This window comes from Salarias fasciatus, chromosome 8 (genome assembly GCF_902148845.1).
Source record: "Salarias fasciatus chromosome 8, fSalaFa1.1, whole genome shotgun sequence".
Classification (NCBI taxonomy): domain Eukaryota; kingdom Metazoa; phylum Chordata; class Actinopteri; order Blenniiformes; family Blenniidae; genus Salarias; species Salarias fasciatus.
In genome coordinates this window covers 5,137,037-5,160,658 of record NC_043752.1, presented here as the reverse complement: position 1 = coordinate 5,160,658, position 23,622 = coordinate 5,137,037, and the positions used below count along the sequence as shown (strand labels likewise).

The 23,622-nt window shown below is 42.6% G+C and overlaps 1 protein-coding gene and 5 non-coding genes across 7 annotated transcripts; 2 read left to right on the top strand and 4 right to left on the bottom strand.

Annotated features, from left to right (window-relative positions):
• Positions 1–390: 390 nt before the first annotated feature.
• On the top strand, positions 391–20,176 carry nherf1a (NHERF family PDZ scaffold protein 1a). 2 transcript variants are annotated; one of them, XM_030098416.1, is made up of 7 exons: positions 391–1,061; positions 16,199–16,363; positions 17,431–17,584; positions 17,700–17,743; positions 19,348–19,419; positions 19,516–19,673; positions 19,718–20,176. In XM_030098416.1, the coding sequence occupies exons 1-6, from the start codon at positions 540–542 to the stop codon at positions 19,660–19,662; spliced, it is 1,104 nt and encodes a 367-aa protein (XP_029954276.1). In that variant the 5' UTR covers positions 391–539; the 3' UTR covers positions 19,663–19,673; positions 19,718–20,176. The 2 variants fall into 2 exon arrangements, with proteins under 2 accessions (XP_029954276.1, XP_029954275.1); XM_030098415.1 differs by having other exon boundaries at positions 19,516–20,176.
• A 616-nt stretch (positions 20,177–20,792) lies between these two features.
• trnaq-cug (transfer RNA glutamine (anticodon CUG)) lies at positions 20,793–20,865 on the bottom strand. Its single transcript has one exon. It is a non-coding gene; the product is annotated as a tRNA-Gln (tRNA).
• An 858-nt stretch (positions 20,866–21,723) lies between these two features.
• trnaq-cug (transfer RNA glutamine (anticodon CUG)) lies at positions 21,724–21,795 on the bottom strand. Its single transcript has one exon. It is a non-coding gene; the product is annotated as a tRNA-Gln (tRNA).
• A 354-nt stretch (positions 21,796–22,149) lies between these two features.
• Positions 22,150–22,221, bottom strand: trnaq-cug (transfer RNA glutamine (anticodon CUG)). The gene has a single exon. It is a non-coding gene; the product is annotated as a tRNA-Gln (tRNA).
• A 119-nt stretch (positions 22,222–22,340) lies between these two features.
• Positions 22,341–22,412, top strand: trnam-cau (transfer RNA methionine (anticodon CAU)). The gene has a single exon. It is a non-coding gene; the product is annotated as a tRNA-Met (tRNA).
• A 177-nt stretch (positions 22,413–22,589) lies between these two features.
• trnaq-cug (transfer RNA glutamine (anticodon CUG)) lies at positions 22,590–22,661 on the bottom strand. The gene has a single exon. It is a non-coding gene; the product is annotated as a tRNA-Gln (tRNA).
• Positions 22,662–23,622: the final 961 nt, after the last annotated feature.

Below are 23,622 nucleotides of genomic sequence, written 5' to 3'. Positions count from 1 at the left end.
CACTGTAGTGTTGGATTGAACTGTAGGTGGAGAAAAAGCCTTGTACAGTCACTTCACAAATACTACTTTACTTCTCATGAGAAGACAATTGAACATGGCGAATTACAGGAACTATATAAAATATGATTTTTACTGGACAAAATTTAAATCTATATCTCTGTTGCAATCAATTTAATGTCATATTTCTTCATGAAAACACTTGAGAGAGAGGGAGAGAGAGAGCGAGAGAGAGAGAGCTGCAGGACATGTGCTTTTGTTTTGAAACGCCGCCGTGACGTCAGAGCCTGTGCCCGGTGCCTGATTGGTTCAGACGGGTGATTGACAGGCGGCGTGGCAGAGTGGGCGGAGCCCAGCAACAGGCGGTCCCGGTGAGAACTCCTCATTAGCGGCGGAAAGTAGTTGTTCGGTGTCAGAGCGGCGGAAGCGGAGCTTGGAGAAGTCTGTGTCCGCCCCAGGTGTCAGACAGCCTGTATGGTCATCGCGTGACGGCTCGGAAAAACGGTTTTGAAAAAGTTCCTGTCGGGAAAACAAGCGCCAACATGCCGAACCTACGACCCAGGCTGTGCGTGATGGAGAAGGGACCCAGCGGGTACGGCTTCCACCTGCACGGGGAGAAGGGGAAGAACGGGCAATTCATCCGGCTCGTGGAGGACGACACCCCCGCCTCCAAGGCCGGGCTGCTCGCCGGGGACCGGCTCATGTTCGTGAACGGGGACAACGTGGAGGGCGAGAGCCACCAGCAGGTGGTCTCGAGGATACGGGCCACCACCGGGGCTCTGGCGCTGATCGTGGTGGACGAGGAGACCGGGGAGCTGCTGAAGAGGCACAACCTGCAGTGCCGGGAGGAGTTCGTCGAGGACGGGATCCCGGTTCCCGGGGCCGACAGCGACTCCGACCGCGGCGACACGCGGAGCAACGGCGACTCCGACCGCGGCGACACGCAGAGCAACGCCGACTCCGACCGCGGCGACACGCAGAGCAACGGCAGCGAGGCCCGGCAGGAGAACGGGGACACGTCCTCGGAGAGGTCCGCCAGGCTCAGTGTGAGCTCCAGCACCAAGGTACGGTGAGGCCCGGTGGCTGGGCGAGGGTCAGGGTTCGAGCCCGGGTCAGGGACTACACCTAGTCGGGACTTCATGTGAAGGGTGCAGCAGTATTTCATGACAGTTGTAAGAGATCATGATAAAAGCCACAAAAATGTAATTGTCACGTCTAAAGGGCCACTTTGTGAAGCATCATGTGTCCCAACAGGGACATATAGATGGTCCTCCCTCTATATTTATGACACTTTTAAAAACCCTTTTTCATATTGACAGACTTACAGAGTACATCAGCTTCAAAGATGGTTTCATTATTCCAGGGAAATTGACTGGACATGACCATAAAGATTGATTATGTGCCACTTTTTAGTCATCTTGACATGTCTTTGTCATTCTCTGGTAGTTGAGCATGTTTTGGGGGCTTGGATGAAACTGTTGGCATTTTTATAGATCTGATTATTTGCAAAAGTTTTTACTTTTGTCGTCATTTCCACACTGTTGTATGTCTGCTTATGCTTGTTTGTGAGTGTTTCATATCTTTTTCAGATTTATGTTGATCTACTCCTTGAAGTTCTTGCTTGTTGTAAGAGATTTGTTGAGTTATTTTGCTACTGTATAGTCAGTGAATCCATCTCTGAGTCTTGTGTTGGAGTAAATAACTTGTTAACTACATATTTGTGTGGATTGAATGTTGTTTAGTCTTATTTCAGATCATGGGTTAATTGTTTGCAGTGTTTGCTCCATCTTGTGCTTCTGTGTTGTGGTTTAAACCTTATTCATGTAGTTTTTTTGTTGTTGCTCAGCTCTCTTCGTGATACTTCAGCGTGTTTTAGTTTGTGGTCGTTTTATCTTCCTGCGAGTTCTTGAGAACAGTTTGAGCGTCTTTTTGGTGTCATAATAAGACTGGTTTGTGGTCAGTTTGCACCATTCAGTTTTTTGTTGTTTAACTTCTTTGTAGATGGTTTTGGACTTATGTACGAGTTTTCCCTCAGTTTGTGCCTCCATGGTGAGATTATGGGATTTCTTTTGCCTATTTGTTTTGTTTACTTTTTTATTATTATTATTTCTGCGATTAAATTCTGGCATTTTCTGGCCATAACAAAGCTCTTTTTAGTTGTTTAGCATAACTTTCTATTAGTTTCATATCACATTGAGTTATGCTAATTGTGATTTTATGGCACCTGTAAAAAATGGAATGGCTGAATTGATTATCTCTTATTGAACTCTCTGCTTTTATCACGTTTTAATGGTTGTGTAATTAAACTGCCATTATGCTGGATCTTTGATTTTTCTTTTGGGTTTGCGTTAAGACAACTTTTATTAAGACCTTTCATTTACTTCCCTGTGATTTTTGAGTCTTTTTGTGGTAGGATTTTTTTTCTTTCTTTGAGATGGAGTTTTGACTTTATAGTCATTCAAACGCTCCTTGACCCCGTCTTGCATCACACTGATGATTTTATAATGTTGACATAATCTACTCTTTAATTGCTTTGATGTCAGTTTGCATCTGGTTTTGACAGATTAGTTCTGATTCTTTGTAGCTCTTTGGGCCTGAGAAACTGAGCCTACACGTCTTCCTCTGCAGCTCAAAGCATTGACTCTCTCGGCAAGATTTTCCTGAAAAAAAAAGAAATAAAATAAGAACTAGGGTTTCAAAGTTTTCCATTGTCCTTCATAATCCGGTGCAGGAACCACTCCACTGATCTCAGTTAGATCACTAGCATTTATGATTTGACCTGCCAGCTGTTTATTATGTAAGGCTGTCTCTTGAAAAACTTTCCAGTCAGAATTAAACCACTTCACCGCTGAACTCATCTATTTTTGAGTCAGACTGATCTGCCTGCCGTGGGAGGATTCCCCTGTAAGAAGTCCCTTCCAGTGTCTGTGCAGGAGCTTCAGGAAGCCAACACGCGCCAGACCTGAGCTGAGTGTTTGTGACGCGTTTCTGTCAAGTCCCCAGGCTTTACAGTCAGAAATTCCCCGTCAGGTTTGGCTCGTCCGACCAGAACGTCTGTCGCGTCGGATGCCTGTCAGCTCAGATCAGCATCATCTTTCATGTCTCATGTCTCATTTGATCCTGAAGATTACCGATTGGCTTGTTGAAATTTAGGTGAATCTAAGTGTTTTCGTGACCTGGTTTTGGAGAGAAGTTGGCGGAAGTGTCTCACCTGAGAGAAAAGTTCAGCCCTGCTGAAACTGAAAGCATGTAAAACATGTAGGTTTCTTTTTTGGATTGCCTGTTGGAAAGACCCAGCCTTTGTTCTCAGTTATGAAACAGCTTTCTGGGGTTTTTGTGTAGATTGAGTTGGCCCACGTTGGAGCTGGTGCAAAGTCTGGGCCCCTTATTTAAGCCTTATGTAACAGCACTGCGATCAGCCCCATTGTGGAGGCACTTAGCCGTGTAGAACTGGTCTTTGTTTTGTTTACTTGGTTATTTTTAGACTTGACCCCTTCCACTATTGGTTGAAAGGAAGTTCAGTACAAAGGAACCAATGTTGATTGAATGTTTTTCATGCGTTAAGTTAGGAAAAAACTGATCCATACTAAAAATCTTTACAGTTCAAGGCTGCATAAGAACTTGCCTTCAGCAGCAGATCACTCAGTTCTAGAACTTTTTGGTAAATATTGAAGGACTGGAGCAGAAGCAAGATTTAGTTTTGCAGCAAATTGTAGACTACTAAACCTCGAAATAAACCCAGTGTCATTCTAAAGGATATCTTTAGTTGGTTGATCGGTGACAGAAAACCCAAATACATGCATGACATATTTTTAATGAATGGCTTCAGTCTGCCTGAGAATACAGCAGAGAGAAAACCTGTGGAAAAAGACTGCAAGGGCAGCAAATTGAGACTACTTCACATCAGCGACAGTAAAACTAGTACAGATCCAGCATGATCTGCCTGAAACTACAAGGTGTTGTTTTGAAATGCGTGTTTAACGCATGTTTTTTGTGGTCCTTCTCAGGCATTGCACAACACCCTAAAATAAAATGTCCTGCTTTCCTCTGAAAGTGAAATGAGACTTCCTCAGTGATGTTGACATATTCCGCTTAGCTCAGTTCACGGCCCTCGTGTGAAAACAAGTCTACAGTTTTGCTGAATTGAAGTTTTTGTTAATGATTGTATGATCTACATTTGCACATTCTTCACAGTACTATCTATTCTTTCCTTGCTATGGATTCTTCTTGTGGCACAGGTTTCATTGATCTCAGATGATTGTGTTATCAGAAGAATGCACATGGATTTTTTTTTTCACAACATGGTGAATCTTTGTCAAGGCTAAAGTTGAACTAGTTGAGTCCAAAGGCACTATCAGCCTCTGGCGTTATAAAGAAATAAATATTTTGGGTTTTAGTTGTTTTTGTGAATCCAGTTACTGTGATCCTGACTTAGAATTTGTACCTGTAATGGACAGATAGAAAAGGAAGTTTAGGTTTGTATCTTCATTAGTAGCTCACTGATACTCTGATTGATACGTCCCGTTCAGCGGAATCCTCCGCTGTGTGAGATGCTGCATTCCTGTCTGATAGGAAGCTTGGCAGGGCCTGACTGATGGCATGTTTCTGGGCTGCATTAGCAGCCTCTGAGGGATTTGCTTGAGTGGGTGGACCGCTTGATGACGCGTGAAACCAGCCCGGCTTGTGGTTCAACAATGGCCCCTTTCACCTCATTGGTTGGACTTGGTATTTAAGGCCAGGGCTCAGTCACCGAACATTGTCCCCAAAAAGTCCTGCTGCACATCCCTGCCTTTTCCTGCCCAGAGGAGGCTATCTCTGCTGAGCCAAACCAAGATAGCATATCATGTTGTGGTTCTGGCGTCTGGGGACTCACAGCTCCACCACACCGAGGGCTGTCTATTGGTCTCCATAGAGATCCCCGGCAGCAGAAAGAGGCTTTGTCCACACTGTTTGCCTGTGGAGAAAGGCCTCTGGGCCAGAGAGGAAAGGAGAGAGGACTCTCACGCCTCTCTAAAGGAAGCCATGCTGACCCTGAAATGCATACACTCTCACTTCACACACACCGCCAATAGTCCTGGAGTGATGAGGGAACATGTGAGGGTAAGAGGGGGTCGCTCTGAGGATTAAACTGCAATTTGTTCTGTATTTGTAGATGTGAAAATGTCAAACAAATAGCACGTACCACATAACTGCAACGTCTAGATCTCAGCTCCTGGATAACTCAGATCTCTATCCACTCAAAACACCAAGTCATTTTCCTATACTTGGTTTAAGTGTTTGTATTTCAATTGCTCGCAGGAGTAACACTGGACTCACAACTCACAGTGTATCTGCAGGAGTTTCCTGACTTCTTCCCATCCCCACAACACTTTATTGCACATAGAAACGTGTGGAAGAAGTTGTTTGAAGCGGGGAAGATGTGGTTCCAGTAGGATGACGGGACTTCTTTGGCTGTAGGGGATGACCACAGTGTCTTCCATATCTTGCTGGGATCTTGTCACTCCAAAACGTTTCGCTGTTTCAGCTTCTAGAACGCACAGGTCAGAGTTGAGTGTCGGATCGATGAGTGAACCTCAAAAAAAGCATCCCAACCTCTCCCAGCAGAAGTACTGTCACTCCCTGATGCCCCAAACAAGATAAGCAGATCTTTAGGCCAAAGAACGTGCGTGAGTGAACCAATTTGACCTCCATGACCTCCAAGCTCTGTGTACTTTTTTGGTTCTGGGTTTGGCGCTCCTTGTAAACAGAACCAGATAAACATAGACCCTCAGAATGTAGACCTTCAGGCAATCCCAGCTGCCCTAGTGAATAACTCCCCCCCCCCCTGATGTTTCACAATGTCTCTTATCACCGCGTGTAGAGGAATTTTCACATGAACAATTCATTTGGCATTTTATTGGTTCAGGAGTATAAATGTGAATTACCATGCTGTAACTGCTGTCACACTCAGCAGAAATAAATGAGAAGCAGTATTAAAGGTTATCTTTTGTAACTCGCACGTTCTAAATGTACTTGCATAAGATCTCGCCAGCTGGTGGCTGATGCGCCACACCCGGCCATATTTTTCATTCTTTGCTGCCCATGATCTAATTTCATAAAGTCTTGCTTTTACTGATGGAGGAGGAAGGTCAGTTCAACCACATCTGAGCCCTTCTGTAACAATGATACTGTGAAAGTACCATAAAGTAAAAAATCCAAAACATCCATATCAATTAAAGACAACTAAAGACAAAGTGGTTCTTTTGACTGAATTGCTAACAGGCAATGACGATGACATTTTAAAGTGGCCCTAGTTCCCCATCACTGGTCTACAGATGTTGTAACATGGGTGTGTGTGAGTCAGCCAACCCTGTCTGACTATGGCACCAATCAGAGCCATTCGCTGTTCACCTACTCATTTGAACAAAGCTGTCGTACAGTGGGAATTTTTTTTTCCTGACCATTCTTTGTAAACTACACAACTGTGCCATCTTAAAATTCACTTTAGTCCCGTTTGTTTGCCTTTGTGATGCTGAATTTTGATTTCAACAGTTCGTCTTTACAAAGTCTAAATGAACAAATGCATTGAGTTGTTACCATGCGATTGACTGATGACGTGATTCTGTTAACAAGCAGTCCAACGGCTGTAGCTGACAGTGTATCTACCGAGTGTGCTGGGTGGAATGGACATGCTCATGTTTTTATTGCCACACTGTGTGAGAGGTTTGTTGTTACCCAATGAAAGTAGAGGTTAGCGAACTTGTTCGTTTGAAGTTGTTTCTTCTGGGAACCGTCTCATCATCTATCTGTTTCTGGATGAAAGAAAATCGGGGATTTCACATCGATAAAGATGTTTTTGTAGTACTGATTTCACTCTGTCTTGAATGAATGGTTGCTGTTGCTCCCTCTGAACCTCAATCTGAATGGTGGGAAAGCCTTCCACTTCTGTGTAATGCTTTTATCATGATCATGCATGGGTAATGCTGACTGCCTGATCCTGTCAAATGCCTCATCGTGGTCTTACTTTTTAATTTTTTTAACAATCTATACCTAACTACTTAGAATAAATTTGCCCTTACTTTTGTTAGTGCTGCACGATATTTCACACTATTATCGTTACCACAATAACATGCACAATATATGGAACTGTTCAACTTTTTGCTTCAATTTTGCTCAGTTTCTATTTAAAATAAGCGATTTTACCTTTTGTCTGTTTAATGATGTGGAGTGTAGCTGGGAATCTGGAAATTACTAGTTTAAAAAGTCCCATTTACAAGTTGCGAATGAAATGATCGTGAACTTGATGTTATTTATGCACTTCTACAGTTTTTAAGTAGCGAGTTGTCCATAGAAGCTAAGTTCAAGAAGCTATTTTTACTTTCACTGCTGTAATGTTGCAGCAATGCAGTGTTTTTTCATGCAAACCTCTCCTAAAGCGAGTGTTCACAACAGTCTGAAGTCCAAGGCTGGCCCTCATTTTGTGTCTCACACACACACACACACAAACACACACTTTAACCGCTGAATGTGATGTGTATGTTTGAGACCAGAGTCTTTGCCCTGAGGGGGGGACAACTTTCCATCAGATGATTCCTCATACGGGCCGCTGTCCAAAACAAACTCCATAAAAAGGCAGCTGGCGTCATCTGACTGAGCTCCTCGCTGTTTTCTTAGTGACACAGGCTAAACAAACATGCACTCAGATATCAAGGATCCCTGTGAGCAGGCAGGCTTCCCTTCCAGGATTTACAAAACAATTGAAAGAAAATGTTGCCCTCCATTCATATTTTAGCCTTTTTGGGGCTAATCAGCCTGAGCTGTTTGCTCCTTCAGCCTTCTTCCAAAGTTCAATCGGGGTCTTTGGCATGGAAGTGAGTATAATCACATTTAAAGCAGAGAATTAGGAAATTGAATTCTCTTCCTCTGGGCGCCGGCGGCTTTCAGCTCCAATCACTCAGCAGATGCTAAGTTGAGGATTCAGCATGACCAAAGAGATTGAGGAAGCACAGGCAGTATTTGACAGTTACAACATCATGCTTTAAAATAGCACTGCCTTTTCCTGTACTGTGGCAGAACTCCATATTCATTTAATAAAACTCAGAATCCTTTTTATGCCCTGTTTTATGTCAAAGGTTTAAAGGGCTACAATTAAACAGCAGAAGTTGTGTGTTTATGGAAATAGGGCTGCGTGGTGTTGCATTCATCATTATTGTAATATCAACATTTGTAATATACAAGTATGATATAAGACTTACCGACTGGCAGTAAATCATAGTTTTCCATGCACTGTGCTTTCATGTTCTGCGTGTGAATGTATTTGGTCATGTGAAGAATTTGGTGTCCCCAAATTGTAACTACCGGTATCTTATTTTTCTACATTTCTTTTTTTGTTGCTGTTGTTGAGCTGCTCATGTGACTTAAGAAGTCACCTGTATGTCAAAATATAGTGGTGCACACCATCTAGATGTCACTGTAATAAATAATATTATCATAGTTTCGGTGAAAAACCCAGACTTGATTAGCTTCGCCTGCTTAGTTTGCAAGTTTTCGGAACAGCAGCAGGATCTACCATATTTTACATAATCTAAGTTGCTTTTTTTCCCTGTATCTGCTAATGCCACTTCTATTTAGAAGCGACTTCTCTATCAAAATATGCCAAAAATACGTCTGTGACCACTATAGGTCACTGTATATGACAGCAGAACGCTGCTATTGTACCATATAAAAACCTGTTATTGCTGTATTTGACTGACAGAGCAAGAAAAAATATCTCCAAAAAGAAGAAAAAAAAAAAAGATAAGATAAGATTGTGAAGTGTGCAGTAGTAAACAGAGAGAGCAGCAGAAGGAGCTCGGAGTGTGTGAGAAGCTTGTGAGGGACTAGAGAATAGCAGAGAATCTTACAGCGTTGAGGAAAATAAAGAAGGTTGAGGATCATCAATGATGCAGTTACATCTGGACATGAAATGAAGAATATCATGAGTATTGCAAAGACAAACCCTGTCTGGCTTGTAAATAGTAAAATAGCTGAGCACGCCTCTTCCAGACATGTATCTTTACATCAATCTCATTTTTTTTTTCTTAGCTGCTGCTAAATGTGGGGCGTGTTACAGTCTTCCAAATGAAGCATTCTTTCGACTGTAACGCTGACACCAGATTCATACTGAATGCAGCACATCTCTCTTTAAACTCGGTGGCTTGTAACCTGTAAATGGCTACAGTTTCTGCAAACTACGGCATGGTGTTTCACTCTGTCAGAGGCAGAATTTAAGCACACACGTCTGTCTGCCTGTCTGCAGAATAGCTGTTCACTGTCTGAGTGGAAACGGTGAGAAAACCACTTCCTGCCCCCGGAGCAGGTTGCCACATTGTCGAAGCGCCATTATTTGCTCTTCTCTCAGCCGGTTAATGATAACCGTGCTGTCACACACGGTGTGCGAGCGAACAGCTTCACGGGTAATTAACTCGAAGTTACAAGCTGGCACATCACGCACCAAGTTATGGAGAGTTTCAGCTGTTGTTTTAGCAGCTAAGTACATGTAATGGATTGGAACACACACACACACACACACACACACACACACACACACACACAGTCACACAATGCACTGTATGAAGTCCTCTCTTTGAATAGGAGGAAATAATGAGGAGTGATTTAGTATCATTATGCAACAGCGCTGAAAAAGTTTATCTAAAAAAACAACAGATAATTATAGAGCTGGCACAGCCGAACTGAATTATCTTTTCTTGTAACTGTTGTATGAAGTCAACTTTAATTCCAGTCGTAGTGTTAATCTGTCAGTTATTAAAAGCTTTTCGCTACATCTTATTAGTAATTAACAAATAAATCTGACTCGGTGATGAAATGTGGATTGTTCAAACTTGGTCCAAGAAGAGAAAACATACAAAGACATTAACATCATAGAATTCAGTGCTTGTATTTATCACATCTTTAACGAACGTACTGCCACAAACTGCAGGTTGTGTCAACACTTTTGCCCGTCAGAGCGATCATTGCGAGCGTTGATGACCAGCCCAAACTTTCAAAGTCGGAGTTGCACAATTTTCTATGAACCCTCCCGACCCCACTCGACTTTATTTCAAGAGCTTTCTTTTAAAGACTTTGTGCTTTTCAAGGACCAAACCAGTTCAGCAGATTGCAGCGAGACACTTCACTCCGAGCTTTTATCTCGGGCCGTCGTAAAGTCCTCGCATCACGCACTCCCTCAGTTCAAGGTCCTCGGAGTGAGCTGTTCCTCGCGGTTATGGGAGAGCTGGGTCTGAACACAGGCTCTGATGTTTAACCACAGCGAGCTGTAAAACCATTAACCTTTGGTATCTGACAGGCTTACTGAGTGTTTACAGTGGCCGCCCGCTGCTTGGTGCACCGTCGCTCCAGTGCTAATGCTAATCCTGCACCGCGGCGCTTTGTGGATGAGTCAGAACCGGATAACATGACGATAAAAGTTACAAAGTTCTTATTCCTTACTGCTTGTTATTATAACATTAATCTTTTGCGATAATATGATTTGCCATAAATGCAGGCTCTTACTTAGATGATGCTAATGTCTTTGTACTTTGAGGGTGATAGTGTTCTTTCTCTTGGTCTGTGGTTTTATTTTTCATTTTCGTTAAATTTGTAAATGAGCGAATTCATTAATTTAGGAAATTAATCCCAATTTGCGGCCATTATCCCACCATTTTTGACATTCCATCATTTTCAATTTTCATGAATGCACATTGCATGAAAATACAATTTACTGTTCTTCATTCAATCGCTTGTAAAATGCATATTACAATAACGATGAATTTGTAATATATCGATATTATTTACACAATATTTGGATGCGAATTGATCGAGGAGACGTCACAGGACTACATAACGTGACTAAAGTCACAGAGACACCAACGGTGTTACGTAACGGTGATCGGACAGCTGTTTTACAGTTATGAGCAAGAGGAAAGGGCATTCTAGCAAAGTGATTTATTAGCTCTGCAGTTCTAATTATGAGTGGTTGAAGTTGCGTTGAGCACAAAGAACTAAAAGAGCTCCTGAGCCTTTTGTCATCCAGGTTTCAAAGATCATACAGGAGGTGGGGATAAGAAAGCCACCAAATTCATATATTGCTGAATAAGTGCTGGAGAAGCCTCCACCTACAGCCTCTTTTGACAGACTGTAAACACTGAACAGCTTTTTACCCTGACTGGCAGTTAGGTTAGGGTTAGGCTCAACAGAGTCCTGCTTTTCACGTCCCGACTGCCGAGTCGGCAAGTGAAAGGAGTACACCTCAAAGCTCGTGTGGCTTTTGACCTGCAGAGGAAGATGAGTCCTTCCTGAGCCGGTCAAATGTATTAAAGAGGGCACCGGAGAGACTTTCTTCCGGGCGGAAGTCAATCCTAGCTCCGGGGCTAACTCCGTTCACCTGACTCAGCTGTTAGAAAGCAAAACAAAGGGCTTAGCTCAAGACCAGGAGTATTTACTGTCACTTCAGTGAGTCTTCATACTGCACAGGAACCAGCGCATTCATTTATGCACTTGTATCATTAGAAAAGCCTCAAACACCCTGAACTATGAAGATGTTAAACATGTCAAGAGGCCTCAGTGTTTTTGTATTTGGTTTTGTGTGCTTTCTTGGTTGTTCACAAAAACAAACACTACATTGCCGCACTACTATTCAGTCACTGATAAAATAAACACCAACATATTTATTATTCTAACCAACCAACTCCATAAAGCATGGGAGCCACACTTTCTTTCAGAAAACGTCTTGATTTGTGAGTAAGTGCAGGAAACGCAGCTCTGGTTTCCATGGCGACAGATTGCCTGCTAAGTAGACTCTGCTCTGGACTTTACCCGCCGCTCTTATTGTCGCGCAGCACTTGCAGTCACCACACGGTGTGCGAGTGTGTGTGTGTGTGTGTGTGTGTAGGACTGTTCAGATGCTGTGGTTTCCTGTGCATGCAAATAAACCCTGAAGTTCAGAAAGCAGGGCTCACATGCGCACACACAACGGGGTTTGTTCACAGCTCGAGGCCTTCACACACCCTGAAGAAAGTGGTGCAACGGAAGCTGTAGAAGCTGAAGGAGTCTGGTGAGCGCTGAAAACTGCCCCACATGCAGCTCTAGATTTAAACCGAAGTAGACTTTTAGCTGGGTGTTCTGCCAGAGCTTCCCCTTGCTGCTGTTCATTATCCTTCCTCCACCCCCCCCTGCTGGGTGCTGTCACCAAGCCCAGACCTCAGAGCCCAGTGTGAAGCAAACATAAATAATAATAATAATAAAGACACAGGATCACCAATGTGTGTGTGTGTTAATCAGCATCCACAAAATGATGGCGAGAGTGACACCACCTCTGAAATACCCCCATCCAGAGAGAACCGTTGGAATGAAGAGAAGTCGACGGGGAACTGAAGTTTGTCCTGTGTTGGCCGGTTCTCCGCTGCCCCGCAGTGCATTAAAAGGATTAACTGCTGCTCGCTCACCTTACGTGACTGCCTCACACCCGGCAGCAGCAAACAAAACTGTAGCGCATGCGACAAAAAAAACACACAATCTGTAGAAGTAAATAAATGCACAATCGGTATAGAAATTGGGAAACCTGCTGGTCATTCCACACATCCATTTGTCTCTGTAGGATTTCATCTCCACTCTCACACTTAGTTTTGCTCCTTATATCTTTAGAAAAGCATCTTAAGAAAGCGGTGGTTATTTACCAGTGTGCAAAAGAAAGAAGTAGTAATACTTGACGAAAGGAATTAAAATCAATATTCACATGCGAAAACCTTTGCACACCAGTGTTGCACAATCTTCATGCAGGATGAGCGTCATCTGGCATGTGCACATTCTGAGCTACGTTGTGTTTTTATTGCATCCAATCAGGAAAAGGCAAAGGTCAATTCTGTAGGCAGATAGTTATTTTCGAGGTAAAAAAAAAAAAATGAAAGTCATCATCTTCAACAAACCCAAACCTTTAGACAGACCAAACCATGACTGATCAGATTACATACCAAATAAACCCTTCTATCAGATGAGATTGAGGAGATCCAGTGGTGAGGAGGTGGTGTAACCCGGTTTATGACCTGAGTAGAGTCCGTGAAACACGGCATGTTAGGGTAATTTCCCACTGCTGCTGCTTTGTGTGTGGGTCTGTTGTGTAATTCACCACGTGTCCCATCATGCTTGTTGTTTTGAAAATGGTGGGGAAAAAAATCGCGGTGGCGAATTGATTCAGTTTCTAGAGAAACGCAAGCAGGGCATTATGGGATTGAACCGCAAAATACTGGCTGATGCTCCTGGTTTTAGTGCTGGCATAAAACAGGAAAATCTGAACTCCGTCAGAAATAATTCAATTAGATTGGGGGGAAAAAACTGACCGTGTAAACACAGCTGGACTACATTGACTCATGAAAACATTTGTCAAGCTTCAGTCTAAGAGTTTCCTTTCTATTTGAATTTGTTTATAGATTTTTAAAGTGTTTATTTTAGTTGGTTGTGGATATAATACTATGGCCTAATACACAGATGGATCAGAGCGCTTGAGAGAAAAAAGGTCCTAAAATCCTCATCAGTGTAGTGAAATTTTGGAAGCGTGTATTGCTGCCAGAGAGGTTTTTCTATTTTTCTGCAGCATATTGAATATACACACACCGGAGTAACACCTTGGTTTGAACTGGGAGGAACGAGTTTACACTGTCTTTCTATCGTCTCTGCCCAGTCTCCTGTGACCTCCAGCATCAATCTTGTCCCAGCAAACACCTGGATATTGTGTGTGTGTGCTTTTTTAACACCCCTCTCTGTAAACTACAGGTTGTTGTGGGGAAACCCCAGTAGATCAACAGCCTGTGAAGTCCTGACGACGGGAGAAGCCCTTTCCTCATTCACATACTTTCTTCTCAGATGTCCCCAAGTCCACTGCCATGTGATGTACTTTCTCCCTCAGCTGATGTATCAGCATTTTCACCCTCATTAATAGCTCTGGGCTGTGTCACAAACAGATGAGCATCGTCACACGGGGCGTTCTAGGAATCATCCACCTGCCGTCTGACTCGGTGCTGATTCTGCACCGCTCACTGGACACTGAATCATTGACAGGTGGCCGCTGATAGCTGAGGACGTTGGACAGATAGCAGCGGGTTTATCATATTGGAGGAGCCACTGAAGGGTGGAGAGCTGTTTTTAATTCCTTTTATCAAGATCCTCAGGTATTCTGTCTGAACATGGGTAATAGAGGTTAAAGATCGTGTTCCCTCACATGGATTATGAAGCCACTCTGTGCCAAGTAACAGGGATAAAAGATTAAACTGTTACGAAACGCCCCCTGATTTAACTTTAACCAGCAGAAGTGTTTATCTGCATGATTTTTACTTTTAGTTCTAAATAAAAGCGTTTAAAGCACTTCTGAGTTTCCACTGATTGCAGTTTATGTAAAAAGAGGGTAAATGACTCACTGCACCACCTTGTGGCATAAATTCATATTACAATACAAATCCAGGTACGAAAACAGAACTGAAGTTTTGGTGTTGTCACTTGAAAACGGCACGTAAACATAATGTTTCTACAGCAGAAGTGATGTGGTGAGTTTCTTACAGGGTTAAATGATCAGTCTTCACCTTCACCTGCGCCCTGGATTAAGGCCTGAAGCAGGATTATCACCTGCAGCAGGAGCTGCGCTTAGTCTCCATCCAGCACATCCTGGTGTGGAAGTCAGCTGGAAATGGACGGCCGCAAAGGGAAACAATCAGCTGGAGTTCAAAGAAACCTCGATATTCCTGCAGTTTTCCCACAGTAATCTGACTGGAGCAGATAATTTCTAATAGTGGTTCATCCGCTCTAATCAATACCACGGTTTTATTGTCCAGGAAAGAAAGAGGAACAAGTGGAACTGAGGCGAGAAAGCCCTGTAGAAGAATAAAAATCAATAGATTAAACGTCTCGTTTCACCAGGTTGTTCTGGGATTAAAACAAATAAAGGTTAAATCTATAATGTAGTGTACGTTCGATAGATTTTTTTTTTTTTTTTTTTTTTTAATCCTGCTGGTTGTCTCCTGCACAAAGTTGAAATCAGATTGATGTCTTGTACCAAATGTTTTTTTTTTTAATTGAAAACCATCATCTCATTGTTATAGTAATGAATTCAAAAATCAACTGATATCACATCTAGTGACATGTAATATGTGTGGATGAGCCATAACATTAGGACCACGGACAGGGCAGAGGATCTGTGTTCAGGTTCATTTCTGCTCTACTCATCTTCAGACCCTCCTCACTTGGAATTCGAACGTTCCGGCTACATGTGACGTGTCAAGTGAAAACACATTGGCTTTGCGTTTTCATAGCGGAAAATGTTTACGTTTAAAAAGCGACATTTTGAAGTGGCTATGTGGAGTTGAAACGGCCTGAAAAAGGCGTTCTCACTGATGCAGGCTTTTAGTTTTCCCGTCATGTTGCACTTTGCATTCCTTTCAATAACTTGACTGGCCCGTTTGTTCCCGTCTTTGTAACAAAGTATCTGCTTGATGTTAGAAGTCTCTTGAAGTTTCAGTCAGGTCATATTTGTGATGTTTTTTTTTTGTGTAACTGCACTCTCTCAGGAGTTCAGATTTGTTGGGTTAAGAAGTTTCTCTCTGTGGTGGATGTAGATGATCATCAATCCTCTGGATTTAATTCAGATTTTTTTTACAGGATGTTTGTTGTCATTGACGCTTTCGGCCTCTTGTTAGCTAGGAGTACCAAGTCTGGATCCACAGCTTAGCTTTAGGTAAATCTTCTTTGAAAGAGATGGATAAGGCTGCTACTCCAGCTGCGAGTGCTAACACTACCGCTACTCTTGATTCACTGCTCTGCTGTTACTGTGAATGCTTTGATTCTTAATAGTGCTGCTGTTTCCTATCAGTGTTTTCTACTGTTAATGCTAACCAACCTGCTATTACTGCTATGCTTACGTTGCATAGTAACGCTACTGCTGGTACATCTACTACTAATGCTTACACTACTGCTACTCTGACGTTACTGTTGTTAGTAGTACTAGCCTGTTGCTTCTTTATTGCTCTTTTTTTTAGCTTCTAATTCTTCTGTTGATACTGTTCCTGCTATTGTTACTTAAAGCTACAGCTGCTGCTGCTGTAGTGGAGTACGATTCATTTTGTGTATTGTTTCGAAGACATGCTGATTGTGTACGTGTGTGTGTGTGTTTGTGTGTGTGTGTTTGTGTGTGTGAGCGCAGGACGACGGTCCACGGCCTCGCCTCTGCCACCTGAAGAAAGGCTCCACAGGTTACGGCTTCAACCTGCACAGTGAGAAGACCCGACCGGGCCAGTTCATCCGAGCCGTGGACGACGACTCCCCCGCACAGAGAGCCGGGCTGCGAGCCCAGGACAAGATCATCCAGGTACACACACACACACACACACTCTCACACACACACTCTCTCTGTGTTGTTGCGTTGGTGTATCAGCTCTAATCCTCTTACACGAGTGGGCAAACTGAGCTCCCGGGTCGCAGCAGGATGCAAAGGGTGCGTAGCGCTCGCGCACGTTTCACCTTCACACTGCACGTGCACGCTCCTCCCCTCTCCGGCCCGATGGCCGTGCTGAAGCCTTCAGGTCAGTTTTAATCCACTTAGAGCGTCTGTGGGCTGAATTACAGGAGGAGGAGGAGGAGGAGCAGGGAGCCGTCTGGTACCGCTCAGATTCCTGAACCTCCTCCCACAGGAATTCCTCAAACCGTTATCTCCCTCTGCTCCGTCACCCTCAGCCCCGTGAGATCCTGAACAAACAGCACCGCCCGGCACTGATGGACTCCGATTATCTCTGCTCTCAGCGGAGGCAGAGAGCAAATCGTTCGGGAATATATAACACCTGATCAATAAAAGCAATCATAAGAAAAAACATTCAGCTAATTTAGAGATGTTTAAATAAAAAAATTTAATTATTGGGGAAAAAAATTGCAAAAGGGATGAGTAATTTAAAGACAGTTATTTATTTAATTTATTTAAAAAATCAATACAATGTGATTTCATGTAAATAATAAGGAATTTAAATTGGACTGGAATAAAATTAAAATGATATAAAAGACATAATAATGGAAATAATTTAAAATTAATCAAATTATATGTATTAAATTATAATATAATAAATAAACATTTTCCCATTTCAAACCTTCAAATTATTGCATATTTAGGTTTTGTAATATGAAAATAATTGATAATGATTTTTTAAAAAGTCATAACTAAAATATCAAAATAATATAAAAGATGACAATAATGTTAAGACATTAAAAAGAATAAAATATGTAAATAATATAAAAAATGAAGAAAATAACGATCGTGCCGTCACTAATGCCACCATTATTTCTCTCACAAAATGATACAGCCACCATTCAACATGTTTACCGCTCAGAACCTGAACCTTTTCATACTGAAAGAGCTCGACAGCTGACGTCTGCGTGTGTCTTCAGGTGAACGGCGTGTCTGTGGTCGGCATGCAGCACTCGGAGGTGGTGGCGGCCATCAAAGCCGGCGGAGACGAGACCAGGCTGCTGGTGGTCGACCCCGAGACCGAGGAGTTCTTCAAGAGATGCAACATCCAGCCTGGCGAGGAGCACGTCAGCGGTACGACACACACCCACACACACACACACACACACACACAACACTGCGAACTACATTTGGATGAAAGACTTGTGATGAAGTGTTGAGCCCGTTGTCTGCTTTGCCCCCCTTGCAGGACCCCTGCCTGAACCCGTGTCAGCGAGAGCGTCGGAGGACGAGGTGAGAACCACTAACCACGTTCACACTCGCACATCGTTTCCCGGTCCTGTGCTCTCTCGTAGCCATCATGAAGGTCGAGCTGCGTGGTTTCAGTGGGTGTGTAATTCACCCCAGCCATGGCCGCCGATACGCCAGGGTAGACTGAAAGGCCTTCCGGTTTCTGAATGCCAAATGTGAATCTGCTTTCCTGGCCGAGAGGAATCCCAGACAGATTAACAGGACTGGGCCGTACAGACTCAAGCACCAGAAAACCCCCAAATCCCCAAGCCCGTGAAGGTGAACACACCTCATGTCGGTGCAAAGGGTTAAGCCTGGCATGATGTTTAGGAACGAAGATTTTCTCCATGGAAGTCAGTCATGTAATACCACCTTGTGCCACAAGATGGTGCACTGAATCAGTCCAGACTTAAACTAACCTAACTAACCTAAATTTCAAACTAACCACAAAACATCAATTTGTCTTTTTTTTAGGTACAGTAACCACACAACCTCACAATTCAGCTTTAATGTTTAAATATTCATCACTGTGTTCATAAAGAGGAGCTGATGGAGAGGAGGTGACTGTTGAGGAGCAGCTGCCACTGTTCTGGTTTATTCCTGCTTCTCCTCCTCACGCTCCTCTTCCTGTTCCTGCTCATCCTCCTGCCCCACGGGTGACATTGTGGCTGACCCATCACCATGGGAACACCCCTCCGCCCTAGAGGATCATGGGATTGCGCTGGCTTTAAACTCCAGGATTATGCTAATGAGGCGGCTAACGAGCAGCGTTCACACACATGCAGGCAGATTGTCCACAACAATCGCTCATTCACTCCATTACCGTTATTACATAACTCAGCGCTCAGCTAGAATTCAGGGGCTGGAGAGGAAAAAATAACCTCTCTAATAGCAATCCACAAAGTGAAGTGTGAATAAAACATGAATATTAAAATTAAAACAAAACGATGATGAGTCCAGAGACACTTTCACTGTGACAGAAACAGATGTGATGCAGTGAAAACATACAAACAGTGATATTTTTTGTAGGTTTTTATGGACTTGGACCTGAAAATGTACATTTATAATATCTGGACCTTCTGGAGAGAACCGTCCGCCCCGACTGTTTTTGAAACGCAAAATATGAAAATCAGTTTATTCAGCTGCTCTGTCAGAGGGTGTTTCTGAACCGACGGATTTGAACACAGGATCTGGCGGATGTGCAGCTGTCAGTAGTGAAGATGGGGTGGAGGAGACAGAGGTCCAAAACCACATCCAGTCCTGAGCTATGCTGCCCCCTGCTGGAAGAAATCCAGAAATATTTCTACCCTCTTTTTTTAAACCTTGATAATCTAATAAAATATATAAATAACATAAGTCAGCCATAATGCGTTGTTGAGTTTGTATCCATTTTATTTCCATTAAAATCTTGTTTTATTTTTTGTATTTTTACATTTTTTAAGAGTTTTACAATTCCTGCTTCAGTGATGTAAAATAACCTGTTTATGACATTAGATTGAAAATACAAACCAAAAATTCTTGAGAATCTTTAAAGCGAAAAACATTTCCAATCAGATGGAGCTATACTGATGTGTGTGTGTGTGTGTGTGTGTCTGTCTCTGTCTCAGGAACCGAAGGTGAAGTCCAAACTGAGCTCCTCTGCCTCTAGCGCCTCCTCCAACAGCTCCCTGCCTCCACAGGTAACTCCTGCGCCTCGCTCAGCTGCATGCCCCCGCCATCCTGAAGAGACACCATCCTTATGTGTGTGTGTGTGTGTGTGTGTGTGTTTTTGACAGACTGAAAAGGAGCCCGAGTTTCCCGATGGCCTGGGTCTGGGTGTGTCTCTGGCTGAGGCGAGGGAGCGAGCACAGAAGAAGCGAGAGGCCAGGAAAGCCCCGAAGATGGACTGGAGCAAGAGGAACGAGCTGTTCAGCAACTTATAAAGACCTGTGACGCCCTCCAGCCCCCCAGCCCTCCACCCCCACCCCGCTCAGTGCACCCCCACCCACCCCCCAGTGGAGGATCTGCAGATCATCAGCCCATGAAGGACACTTCCTTTGAAACTTCTTCAGTATTATTCCCACGCGCAGATTTTATGGTTGTAATTTCGGGGTTTCTGCATCACACTGGAATGAATGTTAATACAGGAAGAAGAAGAATGTACAGTTTGTAATGTGGGAGGAAGAAATCAAAGGTTCGATTGGTTTTAGTTTTTTTTGTTTTTTTTAATCAATCCGAAAAGAGGGAGCTGACTCCACGGCACATCTTAACAAGGCCTCCTCCCCCTCCGCCTCCTGATTCCTAGAAATAAAGTTATTTTTTCAATGTGTACATACCTAAAGGAGATGATTTTCAAGCTGATTTTTTACTGACTGATCGTGTAGCGTCGTGTTGATTGTGACTGAGGTGGTCCCGCCGAAGCCCCTCACACTTGATAAAACTAGAATTTGGATCACATGCAGCCCCCTGTGTTTTGTCTTTAGGAATAGAAAATACACACACTCAAAACACACACATACATCAAGAAGCCTCAGAGTGTGTGAGAGAAAATGAAATGTACACAAATATCTTCATAGTATCAACAAAGTCTCTCTCTATATATGTGATCTATTGTTTGTGTGTCGATATGTGTATAATGTTTGAGAAAATGCATGAACACAATTTCTGTAGACTCATTTCCGGTGGGGTGTGCGTAAGTGTTTAGGCAATACACTACTACATCTGTATGCACAAACATGTATTTACATACAAGTGGGCCTGTGAATATTCAGGGAAAAGTTTGGGTCACCTTTTCATATTAACAGATTTTAATATTGATCATGTTATTTTGTTATAGTAACGAATTTGCACTTTTGAGGTAAATATTTAACCTTCATTTGAAGTAATTATAAAACGTGAATCAACATCTCAATTAGTTTTAATATTAATAAATAGATTGCTGTTAAGCAAGAACATGTTTCAAGACTGACAGCTGCTTCTCAGTAGCAGATTTTTATTGTTCCTGTATTTTGCAGTGAATGACGGAGGTCCCTCTCCTACAGGAGTGACACAGTATTTTTTCATGCGAAAACTCAGGTCCCACCGAGATTTGAACTTCGGATCGCTGGATTCAGAGTCCAGAGTGCTAACCATTACACCATGGAACCCATGACATGTTACCAGATGGTGCATTCAGGGACATCCAGTAAACAATAATACTTTTCGAAAAAATGGTCTAAAGGAATATGTCAATGTTACCTGACACTGAAATTCGCATATTTATGGTCAAACTATCTTTCGAATTGCACTGTTCTATCCTCAGTTAAAAAAACACAAAATGTGTGTGTGTATGCCAAGGGCCAACCTCTGCTCATAAAACATGAAGATACAATGTGGAAGTGCAAAAAAGCTGTAATTCTGGAGAAATTCCAGCAGGGGGCGGTGATGCTGGTTTCAAAAAAAGCCCTGGTCTCATTGGAACCCATTCAAAAATGCCGATTTTTAGAGTGCAAATAAACATATAAAGCAGCCGGTTTCAGAACATATTTTGATATCTGATATTTCAATAGTTTCTATAACAGTGCTGGCTTCACCCGACTCTGATTTTCACATAAATCATCTGTTGATTTTATATTACGAGTTAAAGTTTTGCATAAATCGCCCTATCACAGCTCCTCCTCTGTCCACGTGATGCGGTCACGTGACGGGCTGGACCAATCACATTTACATCCGGTTTCAAATATTCAATGTGTAGACATCCTGCTGGACTCGCTGAAGTCTTCAGAACGGCGGTTGGGAACGCTATGGGTGACGTCATGAAAGGCCTATCCATTTATTTACAATCTATGGTGTATGCACATGTATAACACTTTGACAACTTAAACGTTGAAGACTACTTTCACCAATGTTTCATTAGTGTAATCACAATTTTCAGTCGTTGAGGGAAACATCTTCTGTATCTGCGTAAAATGCCGCTTGTATGTTAGTGTAGCATAGCGACATGCCTATGATATGTCTGAAAACTTAGGTTCCACCGAGATTTGAACTCGGATCGCTGGATTCAGAGTCCAGAGTGCTAACCATTACACCATGGAACCAACGAAACGATGACCACATGGTGCGTTCACGCACATCTGGGAATTTTTTTTATTTTCGCAAATGAAATTGTCTAGTTTGTTTTTCCAAATATACTTGTATGTGATGTGATGTCATAATATTCGCAGCGGGAGTGAAACAAGACTTAAATAATCCAAGAGAAGTAACTGTGGATTTGAAATCGAAATATTAATGGGAAGTTTTGTTTCCATGTTGTAGGATTCTCACTGACATCTGAATTCACCAGTTCATCTAGTTAAATATGTCACTGTGAGACAAGAAACAACGACTCCCTTTATGGAATCACTTTTTAGGGCATCTTAGTTGACACCAGATATATGCTTCAAAAGACATTCAGGTCCCACCGAGATTTGAACTCGGATCGCTGGATTCAGAGTCCAGAGTGCTAACCATTACACCATGGAACCTATGACATAATCACCAAATGGTGCATTCACGGACATCTAGGAAATAATAATACTAACGTTGGAAACAGTGCAGCACTTGATGTGTTTGGATTCAGATACATTAATGATGAAGCATTCAAAGCAGAGTGGCGCAGCGGAAGCGTGCTGGGCCCATAACCCAGAGGTCGATGGATCGAAACCATCCTCTGCTAAGTCTTTTTGTTTATTCTCCTCTGGCAGTTTCATAAAACATATCGTGTAGTTATTCTGAATTTGATAGCTCTGACGCTTCAGCAAATTTTTTTTACTGGGTATTTTGATTGTTTTTTTACGGTGAGTGTTGGAAATGCATGCTCATGAAGTGGTTTTTTTGTGCTGAAACAAAAGTCAGGTCCCACCGAGATTTGAACTCGGATCGCTGGATTCAGAGTCCAGAGTGCTAACCATTACACCATGGAACCGATTACATCACCGCCGTGTGGTGCATTCACGGACACCGTAAAAACAACGTGCCGACTGGAGCAACCATGTCAGTGTGTGTGTGTGTGCGTGTGAGTGAGTGAGTGAGTGAGATCTAAATTCAACGGAACAAACAATTTCCTTTTTCAAAATATAAAGTAATCCATTTATACGTTTATTGATATGCCATACATTGTGCTCTTTAACAAAGACCAAGTATTTCAGCATTACATTTTGGCAGCTAAAAAGTCAGGGAGTTAGGATTATTGGAGTTGATCACACACCTTGGCGCATGGGAGACCCACCCAAGATGGCGGCCGCACTGATAATATGAGTCATGTCTATTATGTCTTTGGGTCAAAGGTGACAGGAAGAGGAAGGTAAGCATCGATGGCAGGGATGAAGTTGTCAATAGACCAGCAGATAGCCGGGACAAAGATACAAGGAAGACCCTGGTATGTTCATGTTTTGCTATGTTTTGCCAGACTTCATGTCGACTGAACAGGAAATCCTGTTAGAAGGAAGAGCTGTCTTCATGATGCGCTTCTGGTTAGAGAAAATTAAAAGTTACTCAGAACAGGTCAACATGTCTTCATATTGAACACGCAATTGTATTTAGGTTATCAAATAAAACCAGACAGCCAGTTTGTGTGAAAGAATGTTTAGCAACACAACACAATTTCAGTATGTTAAAACTTCATTCTGTCACCTGAAACTCACTGTCAGGCAAAGAAAACCAGAATAAAAATGTATTCCATATCTTTTCACCAAGTGCAGTTCAAAACTAAAGCATCTGCTTGCTTAGAAATAGAATAATCCAGTTAGACTGTGAAGGGGACATTTCATAAATTTTTTCCATCCTTTTAATCATCTTTTTTTTTTTTTGCCTCTTCTAAACAATTTCAGTGGCTAAATCATAATGAGAGGCAACACTTAACCAATCTCTTGACAGATCTAGTAATA

Bases quoted from the DNA above. Each gene is read 5' to 3' on its own strand.
- nherf1a (XM_030098416.1), top strand. From the start codon at position 540: ATGCCGAACCTACGACCCAGGCTGTGCGTGATGGAGAAGGGACCCAGC. The intron at 1,062-16,198 runs GTACGGTGAGGC...GTGTGAGCGCAG, and splicing joins GTGTGAGCTCCAGCACCAAG to GACGACGGTCCACGGCCTCG. The intron at 19,420-19,515 runs GTAACTCCTGCG...TGTTTTTGACAG, and splicing joins ACAGCTCCCTGCCTCCACAG to ACTGAAAAGGAGCCCGAGTT.